The sequence below is a fragment of the Delphinus delphis genome, chromosome 21 (assembly GCF_949987515.2).
Source record: "Delphinus delphis chromosome 21, mDelDel1.2, whole genome shotgun sequence".
In the NCBI taxonomy this organism is placed as follows: domain Eukaryota; kingdom Metazoa; phylum Chordata; class Mammalia; order Artiodactyla; family Delphinidae; genus Delphinus; species Delphinus delphis.
This window is the reverse complement of record NC_082703.1, coordinates 25,939,076-25,960,397: the sequence shown is the minus strand read 5'-3', so window position 1 is coordinate 25,960,397 and position 21,322 is coordinate 25,939,076. Positions and strand designations below refer to the sequence as shown.

General features: G+C 42.7%; 1 protein-coding gene across 1 annotated transcript in view; it reads left to right on the top strand.

Annotated features, from left to right (window-relative positions):
- CSMD1 (CUB and Sushi multiple domains 1) overlaps positions 1-21,322 on the top strand; it is a 1,741,289-nt gene that overhangs the window by 1,673,149 nt on the left and 46,818 nt on the right. Inside the window, exons 51-52 of the mRNA XM_060001344.1 lie at positions 1,797-1,991; positions 7,357-7,530. Coding sequence (XP_059857327.1) covers positions 1,797-1,991; positions 7,357-7,530 — 369 coding nt within the window. The remainder of the gene's footprint in view (positions 1-1,796; positions 1,992-7,356; positions 7,531-21,322) is intronic.

Here is a 21,322-nt window from a genome sequence, read left to right as displayed (position 1 = left end):
GTAAGCCAACATTGAAACCTTCTTGGCAGAAACAGAGTTTATAAAAGATAGTTCAGTAATTAAAAACCATCAAGTTAATTCTAGAAACACAGCTTTGATGAAATGGATTTTATTTGAAAATTTAAATTAGACTTTTAAAAATTTATTTATTTATTGTTATTTTTGGCTGCGTTGGGTCTTCGTTGCTGCACGCGGGCTTTCTCTAGTTGCGGTGAGCAGGGGCTACTCTTCGTTGCGGTGCGCGGGCTTCTCATTGCAGTGGCTTCTCTTGTTGCGGAGCACGGGCTGTAGGCGTGTGGGCTTCAGTAGTTGTGACTCGTGGGCTCTAGGCGCATGGGCTCAGTAGTTGCGGCGCACGGGCTTAGTTGCTCCGCGGCATGTGGGATCTTCCCGGACCAGGGCTCGAAGCTGTGTCCCCTGCATTGGCAGGCTGATTCTTAACCACTGCGCCACCAGGGAAGTCCCAGATTTTATTTGAAATATGCAGCAGGATTGAAATTGAGTTATGAATTTGTCAGTTTAACATTAAAGTCTTTTCAGAAATGGCAATCATGACTGAAATTCTAAAGGTAATCTGGTTAGAAAAAAAAATTATTTATATCACTAGGTAAAACACTTGACTATCCATATAAATTTGGATAATTGTTTTACCTAAAAAATACATGAGAACTCGATCTAAGGATTATTTTTAAATTAGAAAATTCTCTTCACATTTTAAACCTTGTTGATATTGTTATTGCAATAATACCAAAAAGGCCTATTTTTTCTGTTTATTTGCACATAGTAATGGTAAAATTACCAAGAGAAGATTAAATGGGATTTTTGTAACATTTTGGATATGTCTGATTCAATTATAATGAACTTGTATAGAATTTATAAGTAAAATGTATTTATTAATATTATTCTGAAAAAAAAAGTGGTCTCTTTAGCTAATTCTTCGAGGATCAATAAATTAATCAATCTGGTCAACGTTGTGGGTAGCTGACTGTGAAGGTTATTAGCTGATGTAGCTTCGTATTTAGGGAAGCAGAGTTCTAGTTCCTAACATTGTAAAATTAATCTTAAATATTATTGTACTCTTCAGAAAATATATAAACTCACATATATCAAACCTTGCATGTATTTTCAGCATTGTCATAAATTACTTAAATCCACTCTGGTAGTATTGTACTACGGCTACTGCTATTACTACTGTTATTAAAAGTGTTGCTACTGCTCTTTATTAAGTAGCTACTGTAATTCTAGTTCACCTCCTAAGGACATGAATAGATTCTCTCCTTTAAGATTCGTTAACCACTTTTCTGTATAGTATTAGTGTGTGTGCATGTGGATTTTGTGTGCCAGTAAATCCAGTGATAGAGCGTATTACGTAGGGAGGACGGGAACGAGGGCATCTGATTTTCTCGGTCTAAGCTGGTTTTCAGTTACTCAATTACCATTTCAAGTTTCTCAGAGGACAGAGACAAATTAGAAGTAAGATTTTTCTATTCATGCCTACATTTACCTGAGGATCATTTTCAATGAACCTCGAGACTTTGTGGAAGTGATTTATCCTTTTACATGTAATCCCACTGCAAGATTTCCAGTGCACTTGCCATGAGGCTGTGGAATGCATTTTGCATATGGGATCGTTTTTGTGTGGCTATGTGGGTAGTAGAGAAAACAGCAAATAACAGGTGATGGCATCTCTTCTGTACAGCACGGTGAGTTTCATACAGGAGGCCTTTACCATGGAAAGCAGGCCTGGTCTGACCCCTTGAGAACAAAGTGATGATGTTAAGTGTGTTTCTTTCCAGCGGTCACTTGCCCTGGCATTGAAGCCCAGCTCTCAGAACATGTCACCTGGAGACTGGTGTCAGGATCCCTGAATGAGTATGGAGCCCAGGTGGTGCTGAGCTGCAGCCCCGGGTATTACCTGGAGGGCCAGAGGCTGGTGCAGTGCCACGCCAACGGCACGTGGAGCATAGGGGCGGAGAGGCCGAGATGCAGAGGTGAGTAACAGGTGTGCTCCTGACCTCGAGGCCATCCTGAATCACTGACAGCGATGACATCCACCTTTTAAGGGACTGTAATCTATTGTCCTATAGATAAACAGTGTAACCCGGTGGCATTTCTTTTCATTACAACAATGAACGTGTATATATATATATTTTTTTCGGTACGCGGGCCTCTCACTGTTGTGGCCTCTGCCGTTGCGGAGCACAGGCTCCAGACACGCAGGCTCAGCGGCTATGGCTCACGGGCCTAGCCGCTCCGCGGCATGTGGGATCTTCCCGGACCGGGGCATGAACCCGTGTCCCCTGCATTGGCAGGCGGACTCCCAACCACTGCGCCACCAGGGAAGCCCATGAACGTGTATTTTTGTCTGACGTACTTAAATATATGACCGCTGCATTAAGTGTTAAATGCTGTCTTTTTCTTGTTGACAATCATATTTTACAAATGTTGAAATATTAGAATACTCGATATTTCAAATCAGCTCAAAAACAAATCCAGGCCTGTATTTTAAAAGATCAATCTTATTCCATGCACTAACTATTCAGACCTTTTAATTAGGATCTTGGGAATGCGTGTATTTATGCTAAGGATATTGTGTTCTCAAATAATGACTGTCTTGAAAAGGGAGATTATTATTCTCGTAGGTACAAGATAAGCAGTTAAGCCTCTGAGTGGGTTTCATAATAAATATGAATAAATAGAAAAATATAACGATATTAGCATTGTTCAGAGCACTGTTTGATTCAGACATATTTAATATACAATCTTTAGTGGGATTGTTCACAGGAAATTATCATGCACAAAAACAAGCAGTTAGACTAGTGTCATATTTATAAAATACACAGCTTAGTAAGAAAAAACCAGAAGAAAAATGGAAAAAGGACAAAAGAAATAATGCTTCACTGTCTGTGATAATCATTCTAATTCCACTTTTAATGGAACAAACGGTAATGCAGCTCCCACTAAAGCTCTTCACCAGCATCACAAAGGCGAATCAGGAAGGGTCAGGACCTCTGCGAGCTCATAATCCAAGTGGGCAGCACCCCCAGGCCCTGGACAGCTCTGCCTGAAGCTTATTTATTAATGGTTCCCAAATCATTCCCCAAAGTGTCCTGGTTTGACTGTTGTCTGGTCACTGAATTGGTACTGAATTTCTCCGTGTTAGAGTCTGAATTAGTGAGCTCGCTCCTTCCCACATCTGTCCCCACCAGGAAGCTCAAGATGTGACTTGGAGACTCAGTCCTTAAGTGCATAAGGAGCACATTTTTGTGAGCCCAATCTGCCACTCTGTGGTAGCTTTTTCACAGAATAAACACCAGGTCTACATTTTATTGTAACTGAACCAATAGAATCTTCAAATGTATTGTCATCCAAATCATTGTTACAGCTAAGGAGCTGTATTTTTATTTATTTTGTTGTTTGCCTATGTTTTATCTAAGAATGGCCCAGTCCACAGGATCTCCTGGATCTAACTGTTTGGGTTACCTACCTGCTTAGGGGCTGGAAATGTTAGGAGCTCCCACTCTGCTTGTCCAGTTAGCTCCAGATGAAGAGATGACCTTTGACCACCTTCTAAGCGTATCCATAACAACTATGAAATCAGCTGGGATAGTCGCCACTTCTTGAAGAGTTTGTGTTATTCTGACTCTAGGATATTCTACCATGTCCATAGACAGAGCCCAGGTATCCAGGGGTGAAGAGGACAGGAGACCTTAGTCTCACTTTGAAACTGTTAGCTCGGCAGTCACCCATCTTTGAGGAGGAATGACTATCAATGGTTATCCCTCAAGAAACAAGAAAGCAAAATTAAAATTCCATGTCTGGGGATGCCCATATAACCCCCTAACACGAGGACTGTGTAAAAGCTGGAGCCTGTTGCAATTTTCTTGTTATGTGTATTTATTTTTTGACTTACTGCTTTAAAAATTAAGGAAAATGTTTATCACAGAAATTCATGAATCCAAAAGAAATCATCTTTGCATTTAAAATGTTATACACACGGACCTAGAGAGCCACATTGGAATTTTGCTGTATTATAGATATCCAAAGAACATTGTCTGAATTCTGACCCGTACCTCTTTTCTAACTGCTTAGTTCAGAGTTCTCTTAAGTTAGACCTGGGTCAAGCTGTGAAGTCGGCAGGCTGGTCTTTGATGACCTTCTCTTTGTATTGATAATTGGGGATCTGCCTGGATTGATCATACAATATCATGGGAGTATTTATCCTTCAGACTACACACTTCATCTGTATCATAGGAGACCACGGAGTGGACATTCTTATTCCATTCTGTGTTGGTGTGGACACTGGTCATCACTTAGAATGACCTAAATGTGAATTTTCTTGAAAATATACTCACAAGTAAGTGTCCAGCCTGCATTAAATAACTCATGTGACACTAACTACCCCAGGGACAATGATTTCACATGGACATTTTCACTTTGAGTGAGGCCTTCTTTCTGGCTTGATCCATGTACCTTGGCACTCTCTCTCGGCCTGCTAATCCAATTCCAGATTCTGGTCTACATGGCATGCCTTCACATACTTAAAAATAGCTATCATATGTCCTCTGAACCTTTTCTTCACGATTGGCAGCACTGCCCCATTCACATGTGGGTCATGTCATGTATTCGCTGCTCCTGTCTAACTGCATATTCACAAGGTTTTTTCCAGGGAGAACATGTTTGAAATTACCTACTCGTGACCTTATTTATTTGTCACATTCACAAATAATATCTGTATTGCTGACAATAACATCCATAATCCTGTTGACTTCACAGGTTTGAGAAATGAACTGTCTCAATATGATTTCTTTTTCAAAGTAGAGGATTTCAACATGACTATAACTGTAGAATTGAAGGAAAGAGGAAAGAGGCTTTTCAGGGGGATGAAGCAAAGCTTAGAATCCACAATAATAATGAGAAAATACTACAGTATCAACAGTAAATTGGGCAGAGCTGGGGGCACTCTGAGTGTCTTCAGCTGAGCATCCTCTGCCTCTGTGTGTCTGCCCAAGACACACATCCTCTGTGCAAGACACACTGAGAATTCAGAGGAGACAGTTGACTGTGCGTATGAATATATATTTAACAGAAGAGAAAACAGCAAACTTACTGACTTTATTCTTGAAAACTTGATGGGAGAAAAGAACACGGAAATAAAGCTTTCCCTTGGATGTTTGACACAGGTTTTTGTTTGTTTGTTTTTTAGGGGAGAGGGGTTTTCCCTTTCAATTAGGGGAGCTTTTCAGATGGGTGCTGCCTACCTCATTAACACGTTGGGTTTACTGCCAATCAGATCTCTACAACCGAGACCCCATTATCCAGCTGCTGAAAAGCTAATATTTGTTCCATTAGTTCTTCTTTATAGTCTAGTGAACCTTAGTAGCGGACAAGCCTAAAATAGTTCCATCACCAGGATATTTTGAACAGAGGCTAAAAGAATAGAAGAGAGTCAGCCTTTCTGCTAGTCCACCATTAACGGTGTGTCAAGACCTCCGAGAGGAGGTGTGCTCAGACCTCACTGCTATTTCACACTTCCTACTAAAAGCTGAGGTTTCAAAACACGGTCCAATGATCCTGAATGGCTACAAGTGGATCTTTAAATATCATAGCTCAGGGTGAAGTTCATACTATGTTTGAGAAGAGGCTTAATGAAAAGTTCATAACTAATTGTAAAAAAAGCTAAATCCGACTCAAATCCATTGACATTTGGTAGAGCAAACATGTTAGCAGTATCACTAAATGCATAAGATATGACCCTGTAAGAGTTTAACAATCCTGCAAACTAAGAACTCCTCATGGTTCCCTCAACAACAATAATGTTCTGATCATGGCATACGCTAGAGCTGAACTTCCCAAATTTTTGGTGAGCAGTGCCCCTAGAACGCACATTTCCTGGCTGTGTCTGTCTGTCCGTCTGAAATGGAACCAGGATTATGTGTCTTGGAGTAAAATCAGCTTAATTCAAAGGACTGGTCTAAATGATAAAATTTTCTTCACTTGAATTATCAGTAAAGGTCTTCAGACTTTGGATTCAGTTCCCTGAATAGGTCCTGAGATGGGCTTCACTGTTAGCGAACCGGGACCCAGCCCTGGTCAGGTGCAAGGCATTGCTTTAGGTGCTCCCACAGTCCTGTCTTTGAATCCGCTGCACAGCCCTACCTGGCAGGTGCTGGTATTAACCTTTAGGAGATGAACCAGGAGGACTGGGAGACTTAGAGAAGGTGGCCGGCGCCACCGAGCTAGGAACTGGCAGAGCTGAGCAGAACCTGGCTGGGTAGCCTGCAGCCAGGATCTGTGTTCTTAATCATGACTTTGCACTGCCTCCTATCAGTTTACTGTTAATAAGGGCTCAGTAATTTTTAGCTACATGGCAGCTTTGCCCTAAACCCTTTACACATAAGAACTCACTCAGTACATCAGGAAGTCTGTATCACTCTTCTTAGAAGAACTTTTCAAACACTTCCATTCTCACCTGTTAAAACACATTTCAGCCTCTGATGAGCAGTTGGCCTTGATGACTTTATGATTTCCTCCTCCCCTGAGATTCTACTGATTTCTTTGTGCTCAAACTTGTGGATTTGGAGAGTGCAGGGAGTCAGGTGGTATAACAAGTATCTATAATGAAAGCGACCATTGCATTCATCTCCCCAACTGGAGTTATCGTGTGGGTGTAAGTGGTCACAGTCAGTAATTATGCTGGACACACGTGTGAACTGGGTACCTACATCTATAATCACTTAAGGTCTAGATTTTATTTTTTTTTAATTTTCAGAAAGTTTGCACATGTCCTATATAGTCAGCATTTTTATGGAGTTCATGATCCCAACAACTTATGCAAGTAAACGAAAGAAAAAATGAACTCAGTCCTTCTGCTGCAGTGGGCATCCCGGGTTTAATTCCTCACTGCTGATGACTTTGTACCAGCTGATGACTTTGGCAAAGACCACCCACATTTCTTAATTCCTGCTACACACACATAGGTGTCTGGTAACTATGATGTGATTCTTGTGATTGGTGTAGACCGAAAAGAGGACAGAAAGCCAACTCATTTGACTGATTTGCTCGTGTGTGAATATGTTTGTATACTGTGTGTTTACTCAAGAAAAGGATGAAAAAAATAGCAGTGGGTAAAGGAAGGGATGTTTTGGATTCCACCCTAAACTTTCAAGTTTTCATTTCAAGGATATAAGAGAAGAAAAATTAAGCTTCCTAGGTGGTGTGTGTATCTCAACCTTAGGTGACACCCCTGCCCGTGTTCTTAATGAAAATGAAGACTGAAGATTTTGTTGTTTTTTAAACAAAAGAGCAGTCTGCAGACCTGACATAATATTCACTCTGTTTTTGTTTTCCTTCTAGTGATCTCGTGTGGAAGCCTGTCCTTTCCCCCCAATGGGAACAAGATTGGAACAATGACAGTGTATGGCGCCACAGCCATATTCACGTGCAACACAGGCTACACACTTGTGGGTTCTCACGTCAGAGAATGCTTGGCCAATGGGCTCTGGAGCGGCCCCGAGACTCGCTGTCTGGGTAAATTAATCCATCATCGGGCACTTGTTTAACTCAAATAAACCTTAAAAATAGAGGATAGCAGGGTAAAGCATGGCACTGTTTGCCATAAATGCTCTGACGGAGTGTTACTAAATCCTACCTGGGTTTTTCCTTTTCTTCTTAAGAGGATATTGGGGGTAGGAGTTTATTAATTAATTTATTTATTTTTGCTGTGTTGGATCTTCGTTTCTGTGCGAGGGCTTTCTCTAGTTGTGGCAAGCGGGGGCCACTCTTCATCGCGGTGCGCGGGCCTCTCACTATCGCGGCCTCTCTTGTTGCGGAGCACAGGCTCCAGACGCACAGGCTCAGTAGTTGTGGCTCACGGGCCTAGTTGCTCTGCGGCATGTGGGATCCTCCCAGACCAGGGCTCGAACCCGTGTCTCCTGCATTAGCAGGCAGATTCTCAACCGCTGCGCCACCAGGGAAGCCCCCCTACCTGGGTTTTTTAATGCTGCACTTTACAATATGACTTCTTCTTTAAGTATCTAAAGGGATTTTTTTAAAAATCTGAGCAATAAATGCAGGTCACATGTTGCCTTAAGTGACACAAAGACTATTTTATAGACTGCTGAGCATGTCACTACACTCAAATGCCATCATGATTTTAGAATGCACAAAAATAAACTTCAAAATTATCATACATTTTGTTACCTTTTAAAATTTTTTAAAAAGTATGTTAATAAGTTAATGTGATATTAATGTCCATCAATATAAGGACAATGAATTATTTAAAATTGAAAGTGTGCATAGCAACTTGGTCTTCTTTTTCCCAAGGATTAACATTTTCTGCATGACAATTTTTTTAAAAATTGGGCTGAAAAATTTTCCATGGAAAAATCTTCTGAATAAGTGTATGAAAATTGTTGAATAAGCAGCTTAGAGCGCAGTGATTTCTAATGCTCCTTTTAGATCTCCAAGTAATTTGCAAAATATGTAAACTGCCTTTAGTCCTTTAGAACTCTCTCTGTGATCTCAGTAATTTTGTAATCATTCCAGAGCAGTAGAAGCTGGAAGGTTTAAGCTTCTGAACCTCTGTGGGCTAGGCTCGCTTTTGGAACTAAGCCAGGACCAGTAAATTTTAAATAGTAATAATCTGTTCTTTTCACTGGAGAGAATTTGAAGAAACACTCAGGAGAATTTGAGGATGAAAGTAAAGTAGCAGTCCCAGAAAGATGCAACTGACGAAAGAAGGAGGTTTTCAGGCTTATCCATGAAATGACTTCCTTCAGATAAATACAAGACTTAGATCAGTGCTGCTCGAATACTGTGTGTGTGTATATTCCGGCTGAGTGTAGTCACTGTAGTTTTCAGCCGAGTGCTTCTGGGATTTTCTGAGCTTTCCTAAGTGTTCTTGTGAGACTGGCCACTGAGTAGTGCTCTCCGTAAGGCAGCTGCAGTTGGGGTAGGTTTTCTCCATCAACTGCAGTGGAACTTGGTGCCTTTGAAGGGGATTAGGTGATCTAAGAAATTGCATCTCCTCTGTGAATTGTAAGATGGAAAGTAATAGCAATTTACATTTGATTAGTGCCTTATGGGATGAAGGTAGGGCAGTGGTAGCCTCAGGGGCTTTAAGTGTCAAGTTTAGTTTATGTAACTGTTGAATCATGGGACCAGCTCAAGCCTTACTGATTGCAAATAAACCTTTACCTGTTGTGTGGCATTCTTCTGACCGAAGGTTAGGACTTTGAAGTAGAAAGGACGAAATGCATATTGAATAGTTGGCTGGATGGAGAAGCTCAAAGTCATGGCCTCGGTGGTATGCAATATGGCTTAGACACTTTTTGGAAGAGGGAGTGCTCAGAAGGAATTTAAACTGAAAATAAAGAGGAAGAAAAATGTCCAGATTATAATGTATAAAACATTAGTGTTGTAGAACTTGGACACGGCATATAAAGAATAATACAACTGGAAAGGCGTGAAGTATTTAAAAGAAAAAAGACACAATTAGAAAAGGGTGAGAAATGATGCATAGCCACATGTTTATAAACCAATGAGTAAAGAATGTGTGATAAACTTAGTTTAAAGATTTTAAAAGTTTGTAAACATAGTCTCCCAGCTACCACTGAGACTTGAAGGGGTAAAACCCATAGTACACAGCATATGGCAGTGAAGGATAGCTCTCTTCCTGAAGAATCGGTGGCTGTTGGGTAGATAATGTAGTGTAACCCAGCAGGAATATATGGCCACAGGACCCAGAATGCTGTGCGAGACACAGCAGAGAATGTGGGGAGAAGAGCCAGCAGGTGGAGAACAGAGGTGATGTCTGTGCTGGAGAAGATTATAAAATGCTCAGAAGGGGAAAGGGAGGAGGGGCTGTGATCCTAAATCTGGCACAGATACCTGACAGAGTAGATGCTGGATTCCTCCATAATCCAAACATTAACAAGATGCCCTGTTTGGATATAGTAATTTGAATGGCGTTATTTATTGATGACTGAAAATGTGCATTTTGAGTTTTATCTTATTGAACTCTCATTAGGCATATTGTAAGTGCTCGGTACTCCTACTTACAGATAAGAAACAAAACTTAGAGCTTAGAAATTTGCCCAACGTTGCAAAGCCAATAATATGCATCAAAAACAGCATTAAACCTAAGCAATTTGACCATAGAACACAGGCTTCTTAACATTAGGGTATATAAGTAGTTGTTGTCTTTTTTATATAAGTAGTTTTTTAAGTTTTGTACTACTTCACCAATATATGTATCTCTCAAAAAAAGAGATACAATAAAAGAGGCCGTTAATACTACTATGCTAATTCTGACCAATGAAGAGAAATTTGTGGTTAACTGGAGGAGAAATGAGCCTTCGTGCTAGACTACTCCCCACCCCAAGGCACCTGTATGGATGATTTTGTTCTCCATCCTGCACGGTTCCTGGGCCTCTTGCTTACCAATCCCACTATTATTTTCTTTCCATTTCTTGTCATTTGAATTATTCCTTTGTATGTTTCCATGGTTTTGAATGTCTTAAAAGTCTGGGTTTCTACCAAGCTAAATGACCTTGGGTAACCTTCAGGCTCATGCGGACCCTGTGAGGATAAACTATATAGTCATGGAAGGAAAATGACTCACAGTGACGAAGGAGGTAATCGCTAGGGATACTTGCCAGAAATTCATATACTTTGCAAAAATAGTCTATATGATCCCATGACTTCAACTCTAACAGAGAAGAGGCAGGACCCTCAAAAACCAAAACACCCCCAAAACTCTGACTTTAAGAAACAAATCACCCCAATATGGAGGAAATGGGAAATTACCCAAGGAAACAGAGACAGTTACACCAGATGTCTACAATGAATCCAGTTAAGAGAATGAAGTACACTTGAAGGGCCATGTCCTGAAGGACAGATATGCCACGAGCTGGGAACAACAGAAGTATTCAGGACCATGAAATGTAAGGCCCATGCATAAGTGACATTTGAAATAAAACCCAAGTTCACTCATCAGAGTTGGTGTTAAAGGAAGTAGATGAAAGAAAGCAGAAGGGCTCAACTTCCTCCTTATGCTGTCTTTCCTGTAAAGAAGAATTATGATGTGAATATGAAGGTTAGAGAATCTTTTATATCAGACACTGGAACCCCAAGAAAGAGAAGGAGTCCATCAAAGAGAACTTGAGAGTTTCAAGTACAGTTGAGGCTCCTGGCCAGGAGAGTCCCATCCAAGCAAGCTTCGGGTACCAGGGAGAAGTTGGCCGAGTCATTGGCTCCTGTGGGATGTCATTAAAAGGAAGTACTCTAGGGCTTCCCTGGGGGCACAGTGGTTGGGAGTCCGCCTGCCGATGCAGGGGACGCAGGTTCGTGCCCCGGTCCGGGAAGATCCCACATGCCGCGGAGCGGCTGGGCCCATGAGCCATGGCCGCTGAGCCTGCGCGTCCGGAGCCTGTGCTCCGCAACGGGAGAGGCCACAACAGTGAGAGGCCCGCGTACCGCAAAAGAAAAAAAAGAAGATTGCCTGAGGGACGGTACATGAATGATGTTCAGTGGATTGCTGTGATTTGGGAAGGAGGTTTCCAGGTGTTTGTTTCTCTCTCCTCACTCTAGTCCTTTCCAAAACATTTATTTAGCTCCTGGATGAGGGCATAACACTGCTAGCTGAAAGAGTGAGAATAAATATGTGATGACAGATTCAGGGAACCTTCAAATCGAATGGTAGGCCAAACAGATTTCATTAGACATAGGAAAATAATGGAAATAGTGTAAAATTTTACTCAAAGTAAAAAACAAAATAACTCAATGTACATGGTGAGGAGAAAATTATGAAATCATAGCACACACAGAAGGACTGGGTGTTTTGGACAACGGAAGGCTCGTTTGTGCGAAGAGATGCCTCTGACACTGATATTGTTTTGTGACTCGTCTCCATCTTGTTCCGTGAGCCTGGGTGGCCATATCTGGGGTGATCATTTCAGTTCTGTGAGACCGTTTACGTGGGCTCTTGAGGAATTGAAATGTGTATGTGGTGAAGGATCTGGTAACCATGACACTGGAGGAATGTTTGGAAAACTTGTGATCCTAAGTTTTGCTGAGAGAAAAAGTTAGGAAGTAATTAATATCTATTTTCAAATATTTAAAATAGTTGGTGGGAGAAAGAAGAAAAGAAACAAAAATAAAATTAATTAAACACATCTGCCAAGGGCAAGGACCAGGATTGCTAATGACATTGGTGAAACAGCTCCATTCATTGTTTTGAAATAGCAGATGCTATGTACAGAAAAATAGTCTTCAGACCCAATATAAGAAATATTTTCCCTTATTTATTTTTTAACATGTGGGATCTGTCCAGAAATGCAATGAAGACTTCCTATAGAAGGTGGTTGGCCACCTGGCAGGGTTTTGTCTGGGGCTCCATTAGACTCAGCTTTATTGATCCTACACCCACCGTGCTTTCTCCATCACAATGCAAAATACTTGGGCAAAAACATTTTTCAAGTTGTGCGTGAGGTATCTTGGAACAAAAACGCTTTTGCCTGAGATTTTCCTTCTATTTCATGTGGAGCAGGGATCGCTTATTTCTAGTTGTGGTACGAGGGTTATTTCCAGTGGTTTCCGTCAGGGAAGAATACGCCGGATTCCTTGATGATCATTGCAGCGGAAATGGCCAAGCGTATGCACAGACGCCGCCACAGGGAGAGTCTTGTGATTGTTAACGGTAGGAGAGCTGGGTTTAAGGAGATGACGGGTGATTTTCTTTGTCTAACATTTGAGAACCTAATCTTTGCTGTGTTTGCAGGTTCCTAGTCTGAATTCTAAGCGAGAACCTTTGAGAAAAGATAGCATAAGGAAAGCTGGGCAACACTGTGTGCAAATATAATTATACCTAAAATTTAGGCAAAGTAATACATTATGTGTATCAGAGTACATTTTTATAAAGGGTTAGCCCACACTTAATCAACGCCATCATCCCTGCTTTGCAACTGGGCTCTCCCAGGGTGCTGAGAATTGCCCCGGACTTGTTCTGATTTACCATCTGTGCCGTGCAATGCTGCAGATCTCCCTGGGCTGGAGGATTAAGCACTGAGAAGGCTCACCCCGTATCTGCATATCAGGTAACTTACAGTCCATCAGGGAAGTGTTACTGTCCCCATGCTCCCTTAATTATTTTCTTCTGTTTATCTTCCCTGCGGTAGTTCGCATTGAACCCGACACAGAGCACACCGACTACACGAGCTTGTACATTTGTAATCCAGGTCTCCTATCGTAGAAAGCTACATTAATCTTTTAATACCATTTATATCATTCAGACTTTTTCAACACGTAATAACCCATCATGCCTTTCCCTCTGTTACCTCTTTAATCTGTTTACTCAAGACGTCAGTGAAAGATTGAGACATTTCCCACCTAAAGAACATTATCTTTTTTTCATTAGATTATTTTGCTCTTATCTGAAGTAAGTTTGCATTTGCTATAATGACCTATGAGGAGACGAATTCTTTTGTAAATACGATATCATGGTGACACATTCATGTGGCTAAAATAGCTAAATGACATGATTCAAAATGATATCATGAGACCATGTTTTTTCATAGTTGCTAGGGAATAAAACTGGAAAGTATTCAAATGCCTTGTATTTGATGATAGATCCACGCACAAATTTTTAATAAAACAAGTGACTATGACAATGCTTCTATTGCAGCAAAAGGATATTAGAGCAGAAAGATTAACCCCTGCCTCCTTGATCTTGGTACAAAAGTGATCTGCAGTATAAAACTTAGGCCGTATGGTAGTCAGGGAGGGTAAAATATTTGGAAACACTCAGTGCTAATCTTCACGTTTTACATCTACATTATCAGTGGCTCGCAGATAAATGTCACAATATTCCTCCCAGCCACAAGTGCTTCTGTCTCTATTTCTGAATATTATCTAGTGATTTTCATTCAATTCCTCAAGAAATATTGCACAGGATGTAAAGGTAAATAGGAGGTGGTTCTTTTTTCTTGTAAGGAAATTATCATCAAAGGAATAAATAAGATAAAAACCAAGTATCTTTAATAAAAAGTTGAGATTGATGAATGTCAGGAGAGAGGTCCACGCAAAGTCCTCCCCATACCCAGGGAGGGAGCCACTTTGATGAACAGGGGACTCCAACACACAGAAATGGACTAGGGTCATCCCAGAAATGAGAGCCACAGAACAAACAGCAGCTGCACAGGTGCAGAACTGTGAGGCAGGAGGTCCTGATGGTTCGCCTGAACCAAGCACATCCCGGGCTGGGGCTCTCTGTGGTCACATGATGCTGAGGGACGGTGCTAATATGGCAATGTGATCGTGGAAAGAATTCACGTCCTTTCACGAACACCCCCTCTAGATCAGGCAGGGGCTAATGCTGGTGCAGAGGCCATGACACCGCTCTTAGGACTCACAGTCTCAGAGTGGAGATAAATAGGTAGGAGAAATTCTATTTCTATCTGCTGAATTCAAATCAAAACAACCCTCACCATGTAGGTATTGTAAACAGATGGTCCTGGAGATAGAGTCTCCTTCCGCAGGGAAACCTAAAATAAGGGAGATGTTTGTGTTGAGTATTAATGGGCAGTAATTCCTTTAGGGTTTGTGAAGACTGCAAACACAGGGTGGATTTGGATTAAGTTATATGACATCTTACAGGCAGACAAGAATGTGAAAGAAGTTTTATGCAAGAGGGCAGTGTGTGCAAAGTGATAGAGGTAAAAAGTGTGGTACACTGAGGGACTACATTAATAAAAAGGCAGATGAAAGATTTCTGAAAGCCCCAGAGACTACCCAAATCATGGTACTGGCCTGAAATTTTCTTATCAAATATGGTTTAAAATAATGGCCATTGGCTAGGGTGTGTCAAACAGAGATGTGATACAAATGTATTTTGTGGCAAAGGGATGGGCCCTGGTCGTTGGTGTTACTAAGGGCACAGAGTGTTGCACAGCCCATCACACCGCACCGGCCGATCCCTGCCAAGATTCACGTGCTTTCTGCGATACTACATTTTCTCGGACTTCCACAAAGTTGCTCAACATTACCCCTCAAAATTGCTCGTGGAGAAAAAGAAGTCTCCTTTGTGAGAACTCAGATGCATTCCTTTAATATGCACACATCTGGAGATTTAAATACCAGCCATCGATGTTTAATGCTCTTAAACGTGTTCCCTGTACATAAAAGGATCTGATCCATCTGACATTTCGTGACCATTTGTTAATACTCAAGCGGTGTTTGCTATTGGCTTTAGAATTCACTGCCAAATACCCCTGCCTGCCTTTAGCCCCAAGCGGGAGTTATCACTGGAATGGGCAGAATGAAGCAGATTGCATTTCTAATTCTCTTGCAGGTACAGCGTACTTACAACGCTTATTATTTTATTTTCAGCAATAAGTACCAATAATAACAAAGCAAACATGAAGGTTGAATATTTGGTTTGTAGATTTTCTAAAAATGTATGAATGTATTCAGTTCTAATCCCCAAACCAATGTTTAGTATTTGTACTGATACAAACTGGCACAGTGAAAAGAAGGTGACCTTAAAATAGGGAATTCTGGGGTGGGGGGGTGACGTGTTTGTGTGTATGTGCGAGTGTGAGAGAGTGTGGCCTTAGGACAGGAGAGAGATCCAGCTATTCAGTTCCTATTGACGCACAGGCCCCGCAGCGAGGATGCCCAGCACAGGGAACTCCTGTAACCTGGGAGCCACGCGCCCAGCAGGTCCCCTGGAGGAGCAGGTTTCCATGGCACCAGTGGAACTGTATTAAATTCCCAAATCACAGAATTCGCTTCTGAAATTTTACGAGTCTAGGTAATTGTAAGAGACTCTAACACACGTTCCCTGCAAGTATTCAGTACTGGAAAGAAGCATTCAGACTCTGCCTTTGTTGTGAGGTTAGGCACAGCTGACATCTGACACTCTGTGTCTGTCACTCAGCAAAGTCACCACTGAAAGTCAGTGCGGTTTGTCAGGTTGCAGACCGTGATCAGTGCAGCATCAGAAACAGTGATGCGCAGTCCAGAGAGCTCAGCTAGCTGCTGCAAAACCCTGCCCATGGGTGGGACTCCATCTCTACAGTGTACGTGCACGTGACTCCCAGACAGCAGGGATGCAACGGCAGGTATGGGGACAGAGGGCGCAAGGGATTCCATTCATCCAGGGTGCAGTTTTCAGAATATTCACTCTGCTACTCAGAATCGTTGTACGACACACACTAAAACATCTGCGTGTACACTCTGGACAATAACGTTCTAGGACCACTGCTTGGAGAGGCTGGTCCTGCTGAGGCCCTGCCCTGGGGGATAAACGCGTTACTCGCGGGAAGTGCCGGTCCCCCTGGCCCGTGTGCTGGCCCAGGCTGCGTGATGTGAGGGCCGCGGGCTGGCGGCTTCTCTGTGCTTGAGACCGTGAGCTGGGCTCCCACACGGCTGGGCCGCCGTCTGCCTTCTCCAGTTCCCACGCGGGACGAGTTTGTGGGAAACCCTCGACCCAGGAGGAAACTGAGAATCCCCTTGCCCATCCCTCTTTCTCCCTGGGTCTGGCTCATGGCAGCCCCAAGGCAACTTCTCCCTGTGAGAGGCGACTGGCATTCATTCAACCTGGCCACCACTCTGTGTTTTAGCGAAGTTTGGTAGATTTTCTTCCTCCTAACTCAGTTTTCGAGAAAGACTGTTAAAAGAGATTCTCTTTTCTATTTGGGACATCTAACTAAAGCATAATAACTAAAATATAGTAAATAAAAACAATACAGCTTTCGTTATATCTAAAGTAGCATAAATTTAAAGGCCAGTGATTTTCCCAGAGGAGTCATTTTGCAAATGAGGTGAAACCTGCAGACTCTTGTGACCCACTCACAGGTATGAAATCTCAATTTTTCTGAAATTCCATGGAATTCCAATTCCATTGTTCACTTCGTCTTAACAGGCCAATTTGAATGATAGTTTTTAACGATATAGTGTGTGAAACAAAGAGAGTCACCTGACTAGAACTGGAAAATACCCATCCCAGCATGGAATTCTTGATTCTGCGACTGATTCTCTCAAGAACAATTTTAAGCAGTTGGAGAATTACCCGTTCCATATAATGCCTGTCTTCAGCAGGGAGAAAATGGAGAATTAAAATGTAAAGTTCTAGGAATGTGGAAGTAGTAGAATTGGTTATTCACACTTAACTAAAAGAAAATTCAGCAGTTCCTTTAGGATATATCTCTGTATCTATCAATCAATCTGTCCATTGAATTAAATATCATATGCAGTTACAGTTTTAGGGCATTCTACCTAATTCTTTAGCTCCTTGCTAGCCAGAGCGCTCAGGCTCTGATTAGTGGCGGATTATTAAATTCACGAGTAGGATTGATGTAAAAATAAAATAGGCCACATGCTTTCCACTTAGATTTTCTGTCCGCACTTTAATGGAGCCATTTGTCAGGAAATTCGGCTTCCTTGATTTCCTAGGTGTGATGACACTGGCTACAGAATTGCCTGTAAAAATCATTTAGTGATCTTTGTTTAAGCTGAAGCCAAATGCTAATGAAAAAGAAACAAGCAAACAAAAGCACAAACACAAAACCTAGGGGCCTGGCATCACAGTGTCAGATCTACTGGATAATCACATTATTTTATTTAGTTGATATTTTGTTTTGAAATGTGCAGGGCTGCCCTCATCCCAATTCCTTTTTTTTTTTCCAGTTAATAGAGTTCCTTATCCTTCTTTACTGCTTTTTATACTCAGTGGAATAGTAATAATTTAATGCACCCAAAATTATGGAGATGTAGCACATGAAATATGTAAGGTCATAAACTGAAGAGGGTAAAATGGGTGCCCTTCTGGGAAATGCATAGTTTGGTCCAATTGCTCCATAGTCTTCATTTTAACTGAGACTCTAAAAATAAATAAAAGTTCTCAATACAGGGACCATTCTCTCACCTTCACCTGGCTAACAAACGTGCACCCTTCAGGCCTTAAATGTTGCCTCTTTCAGGGTGTCTGATGCCCAGCTGGGCTACATGTCCCTCTCTACTCCTCACCTCTTTTTAGTTTTAATGTACTTTTTATTTTTATTTATTTATTTTTAACAATGTTTATTTATTTATTTATCTTGGCTGAGTTGGGTCTTAGGGCCCTTCATTACAGTGGGCTTCTCTCTAGCTGTGGCGCGAGGGCTTAGTTGCCCTGGGGCACGTGGGATCTTAGTTCCCTAACCCGGGATTGAACTGGTGTCGCCTGTGTTGCAAGGCAGATTCTTAACCCCCTGGACCACCAGGGAAGTTCCCCTGATCCTCACCTCTTTAGGGGCAAACACCCTGGGGCACTTTCTGTGTCAGACCTCCCGTCTCTTTTATGATTGTATCTTATTCTTCCTTGAATCCCCAGCCCCAAGGACATTGCTGGCCCACAGCTAGTCAGCATTCAATTATTGCCAATAAAGGAAAGCCACCTAGGAGACAGTGGATTTGGAAATGCTTCGAAAATGTGAAGTTACTTTATCTCTATTCACTTCATCAAATGTTTAATGAGTGACTAATACATGTTAGACGGTCAGCAGATATCTGAACATAGTTACAAAGATAGAGAAATGCTTTCTACATAGTGTGTCTATAACAAAACTGGGGCTACATTAAAAAAATTCACAAAGGACATATCCCAGTATTATCACAGGATAACAGAACCTTAAATTTGAAATAGAGCTCAGAGTACATTGAATTCAAATTCCACCTCATACAGTTTTTCCCTTCTACAACATTTCGACATGGTACTGTTGAAATTTTGGTTAAATGCTGTAAGTGAAATATTCTGTATTTGTGAATAGCACATAATTGGTCTAAGGCTTTGAATGTTTTAAAGAGGAACTCACCTGAGGGCTGGAAAGTTATACGAGTGACAAACAGATTGTTCTCTACCAGCTTCAGATCCAGAAGTGACATCATCCACATGTACTTAAAATAGGAAGTGAAGTTTGAGGTGAGGCTGTCAATTCTTCCTTCAGGCACTGAGCTGAAAGGGAGTGTTTTTGAAAGACATCCCTGATTTTCTTTAGGTCTTTAAGGCCAGTTCCTCCCAGAACTGAAGCGTCCACGTGTCAGAGAAGAGTTGCTGTTGGAAGCCTTTGTTTCCACACAAGCCTGTCAGCCTTGCCTTCTGGTGTCTGGGGTGCACAGATATCTCCTTGCCGTGAGGAGTGCTTATTTGCCGGGCTTTCAACAGAGAGTGCGGCCTTGAAGCATGTGCTCCTACTGAAAACTTAGATGAAAACAATATGATTGAGGTTTAAAAGTGAGTCTAGCCAGTCGTGTTTGTCCAAGTCAAGAGTGAGGCTGTGCAGATCACGGAGAGGGAGGGGGACTTTCTGTCGCAATGTACCCTTTCCAGCATCTCGGTTACCCTGAGCCCGGGTCCCTCCTCTTGGAGTGCTGATCAGGTTCAGGATACCCCCCAAATGCTTGACATTCTCTAGAGTAACAGCCAGGAATCAGGTGGCCCACACTCTCTTTGAGGATTGGAGTGTGTTATTTTGGTGTGTGCTTCTAGAAATTACGTCATTTCCTTCTCGCCTCGGAAGTGGCTGCATCCGGGCAGTGGGCCCGCGCGTGGCGGCTCTGGCTCCTTTCTTGTCTCGGGGATGCGAGTGGGGCTCCACGTCTCTATCTGACGGAGATGGCCGTGCAAAGCCCAGCCTCCGGGAGGGAGCCCGCATCCGAGTTCCAGGATAACAGCCTCAGAAGCTCTCCCTTCAACCCCCGGAGAACATTCAGCCTCCTCCCAGTTCCCTGCTTGAGTCACGCCTGGTGTGGGGGGAGGCGATCTGGCTTCTGGTCAGAAGCAGCTTTATCGGTCTGGATCCGGCTGAGTGGAAAAGCTGCGGAGGTGACAAGAGATCAAGCGAATCGAGCACAACTTGACCCGACCTCTTACAAATGTTGGGGCAGAGATTCTGCTCAAAGAGGGATACCTATCACCGATGCGGTTTTCTCCCTCTGTCCTCTGCAAGGTCATCTTGCTGATAACAGATCTAGTTCAAACCTAGGATAACACAATGCAGCTGCATTGCCTTAAACAGAAATAGAGGGTACTGTTGTGAATTCTTCCAGAATGGTGGCATTAACCCTGAGTGTCATATGACAGTACTTTGGCCATGCTCTCAGCTTTGGGGTTGCTGTGCTCTGAGTAAAGCACCAGCAGCTGGGTGCTCTATTCGGGGCGGTAGTGGCCAGGCGAAATCCACCCCAAAACGCTCTGCAGCCACTCCAGCCTAAGGAGCGAGTTTTAGTGGACAATTTAGGAACTCTCCTTGTCTATCCGAAACCCATGTGTCACTCACATCCTTTTCATGTCAGTTACTGCTAATGCTCCATAGTTTGTTAACAAGATACTCTTTCCATGTACGTGAGGAGGGGAGAGGTGGGCGGGAGGGGCAGAGAGGAGGACGGATGGAGGGGAGGGAAAGAAAGTGGAAGGAGAGCGAAAGAGAAGAAGGGAATCCCGCCTCTCCTAGTTTTCCCGGACCACACAGCACCTTCCTACTGTTACAGAGAAAGAATACTCATGGCGCTCCTTAAAGATAATGAGGCAGACTTTTTTTAGGACCCTAGCGATTGGTGTAGGGACCAGGGTGATGGGATTTCACAAAGATATGGCTCAACCCCAGATGCCGTGTGGGCCCGTGGGGGTCACAGCCAAGGGGCAGGGAGGGGGCACTGGTGGGACATTCCTGAGAGGGAACCTCAGGGCTTGGAGGGGTTCTGGCTGAACCCACCTACCAGTGGCGGGTGGGGATGAGAAACTGGATCAGATGTTGAGGCTGGAGGGTTCTTGTAGGGTGACTTAGCAGGGTGCTTGCTAAAGTTGGCTTTTACAAGGAGGTGCACAGGTGGGCCTGGGGGGAGTGTCAGGACCCGGATTAAAGCTTTTTCAGGCAAAGAAGCTTTGTCACTCCTCAGCCTTCGACTCACGAAGGACTGAAAATTCCTCCAGCTTCCTTCCCCACTTGGAAGCCCTCTGGTTCTGAAGCTTCTCTGACACCCTGTTTGCCAGCGACCTCCTTACATATCAGAGTCCTCACATCAGTACTGTTTTCCTCCCCTTAAGTATTGATGTTCACCCCAGTTTCGTCTTTGGGCCCTTTCTTTCCTTGCTGTACATACTTTTCACAGGCGAGCTCAGCCACCTGTTGGGTTCAGCCTCCATCTGTAATCTAGCTTTTCCTAAATCTCTGTCTGCAGGGTGTCCCTCCCCTGAGCTCTGGACTTCTGTGTTCAACTGAGGATGTGACAGTTTCCCCTAGACATCAGTTCAAACATAACTCAAATGGACATTTTCTGAAAT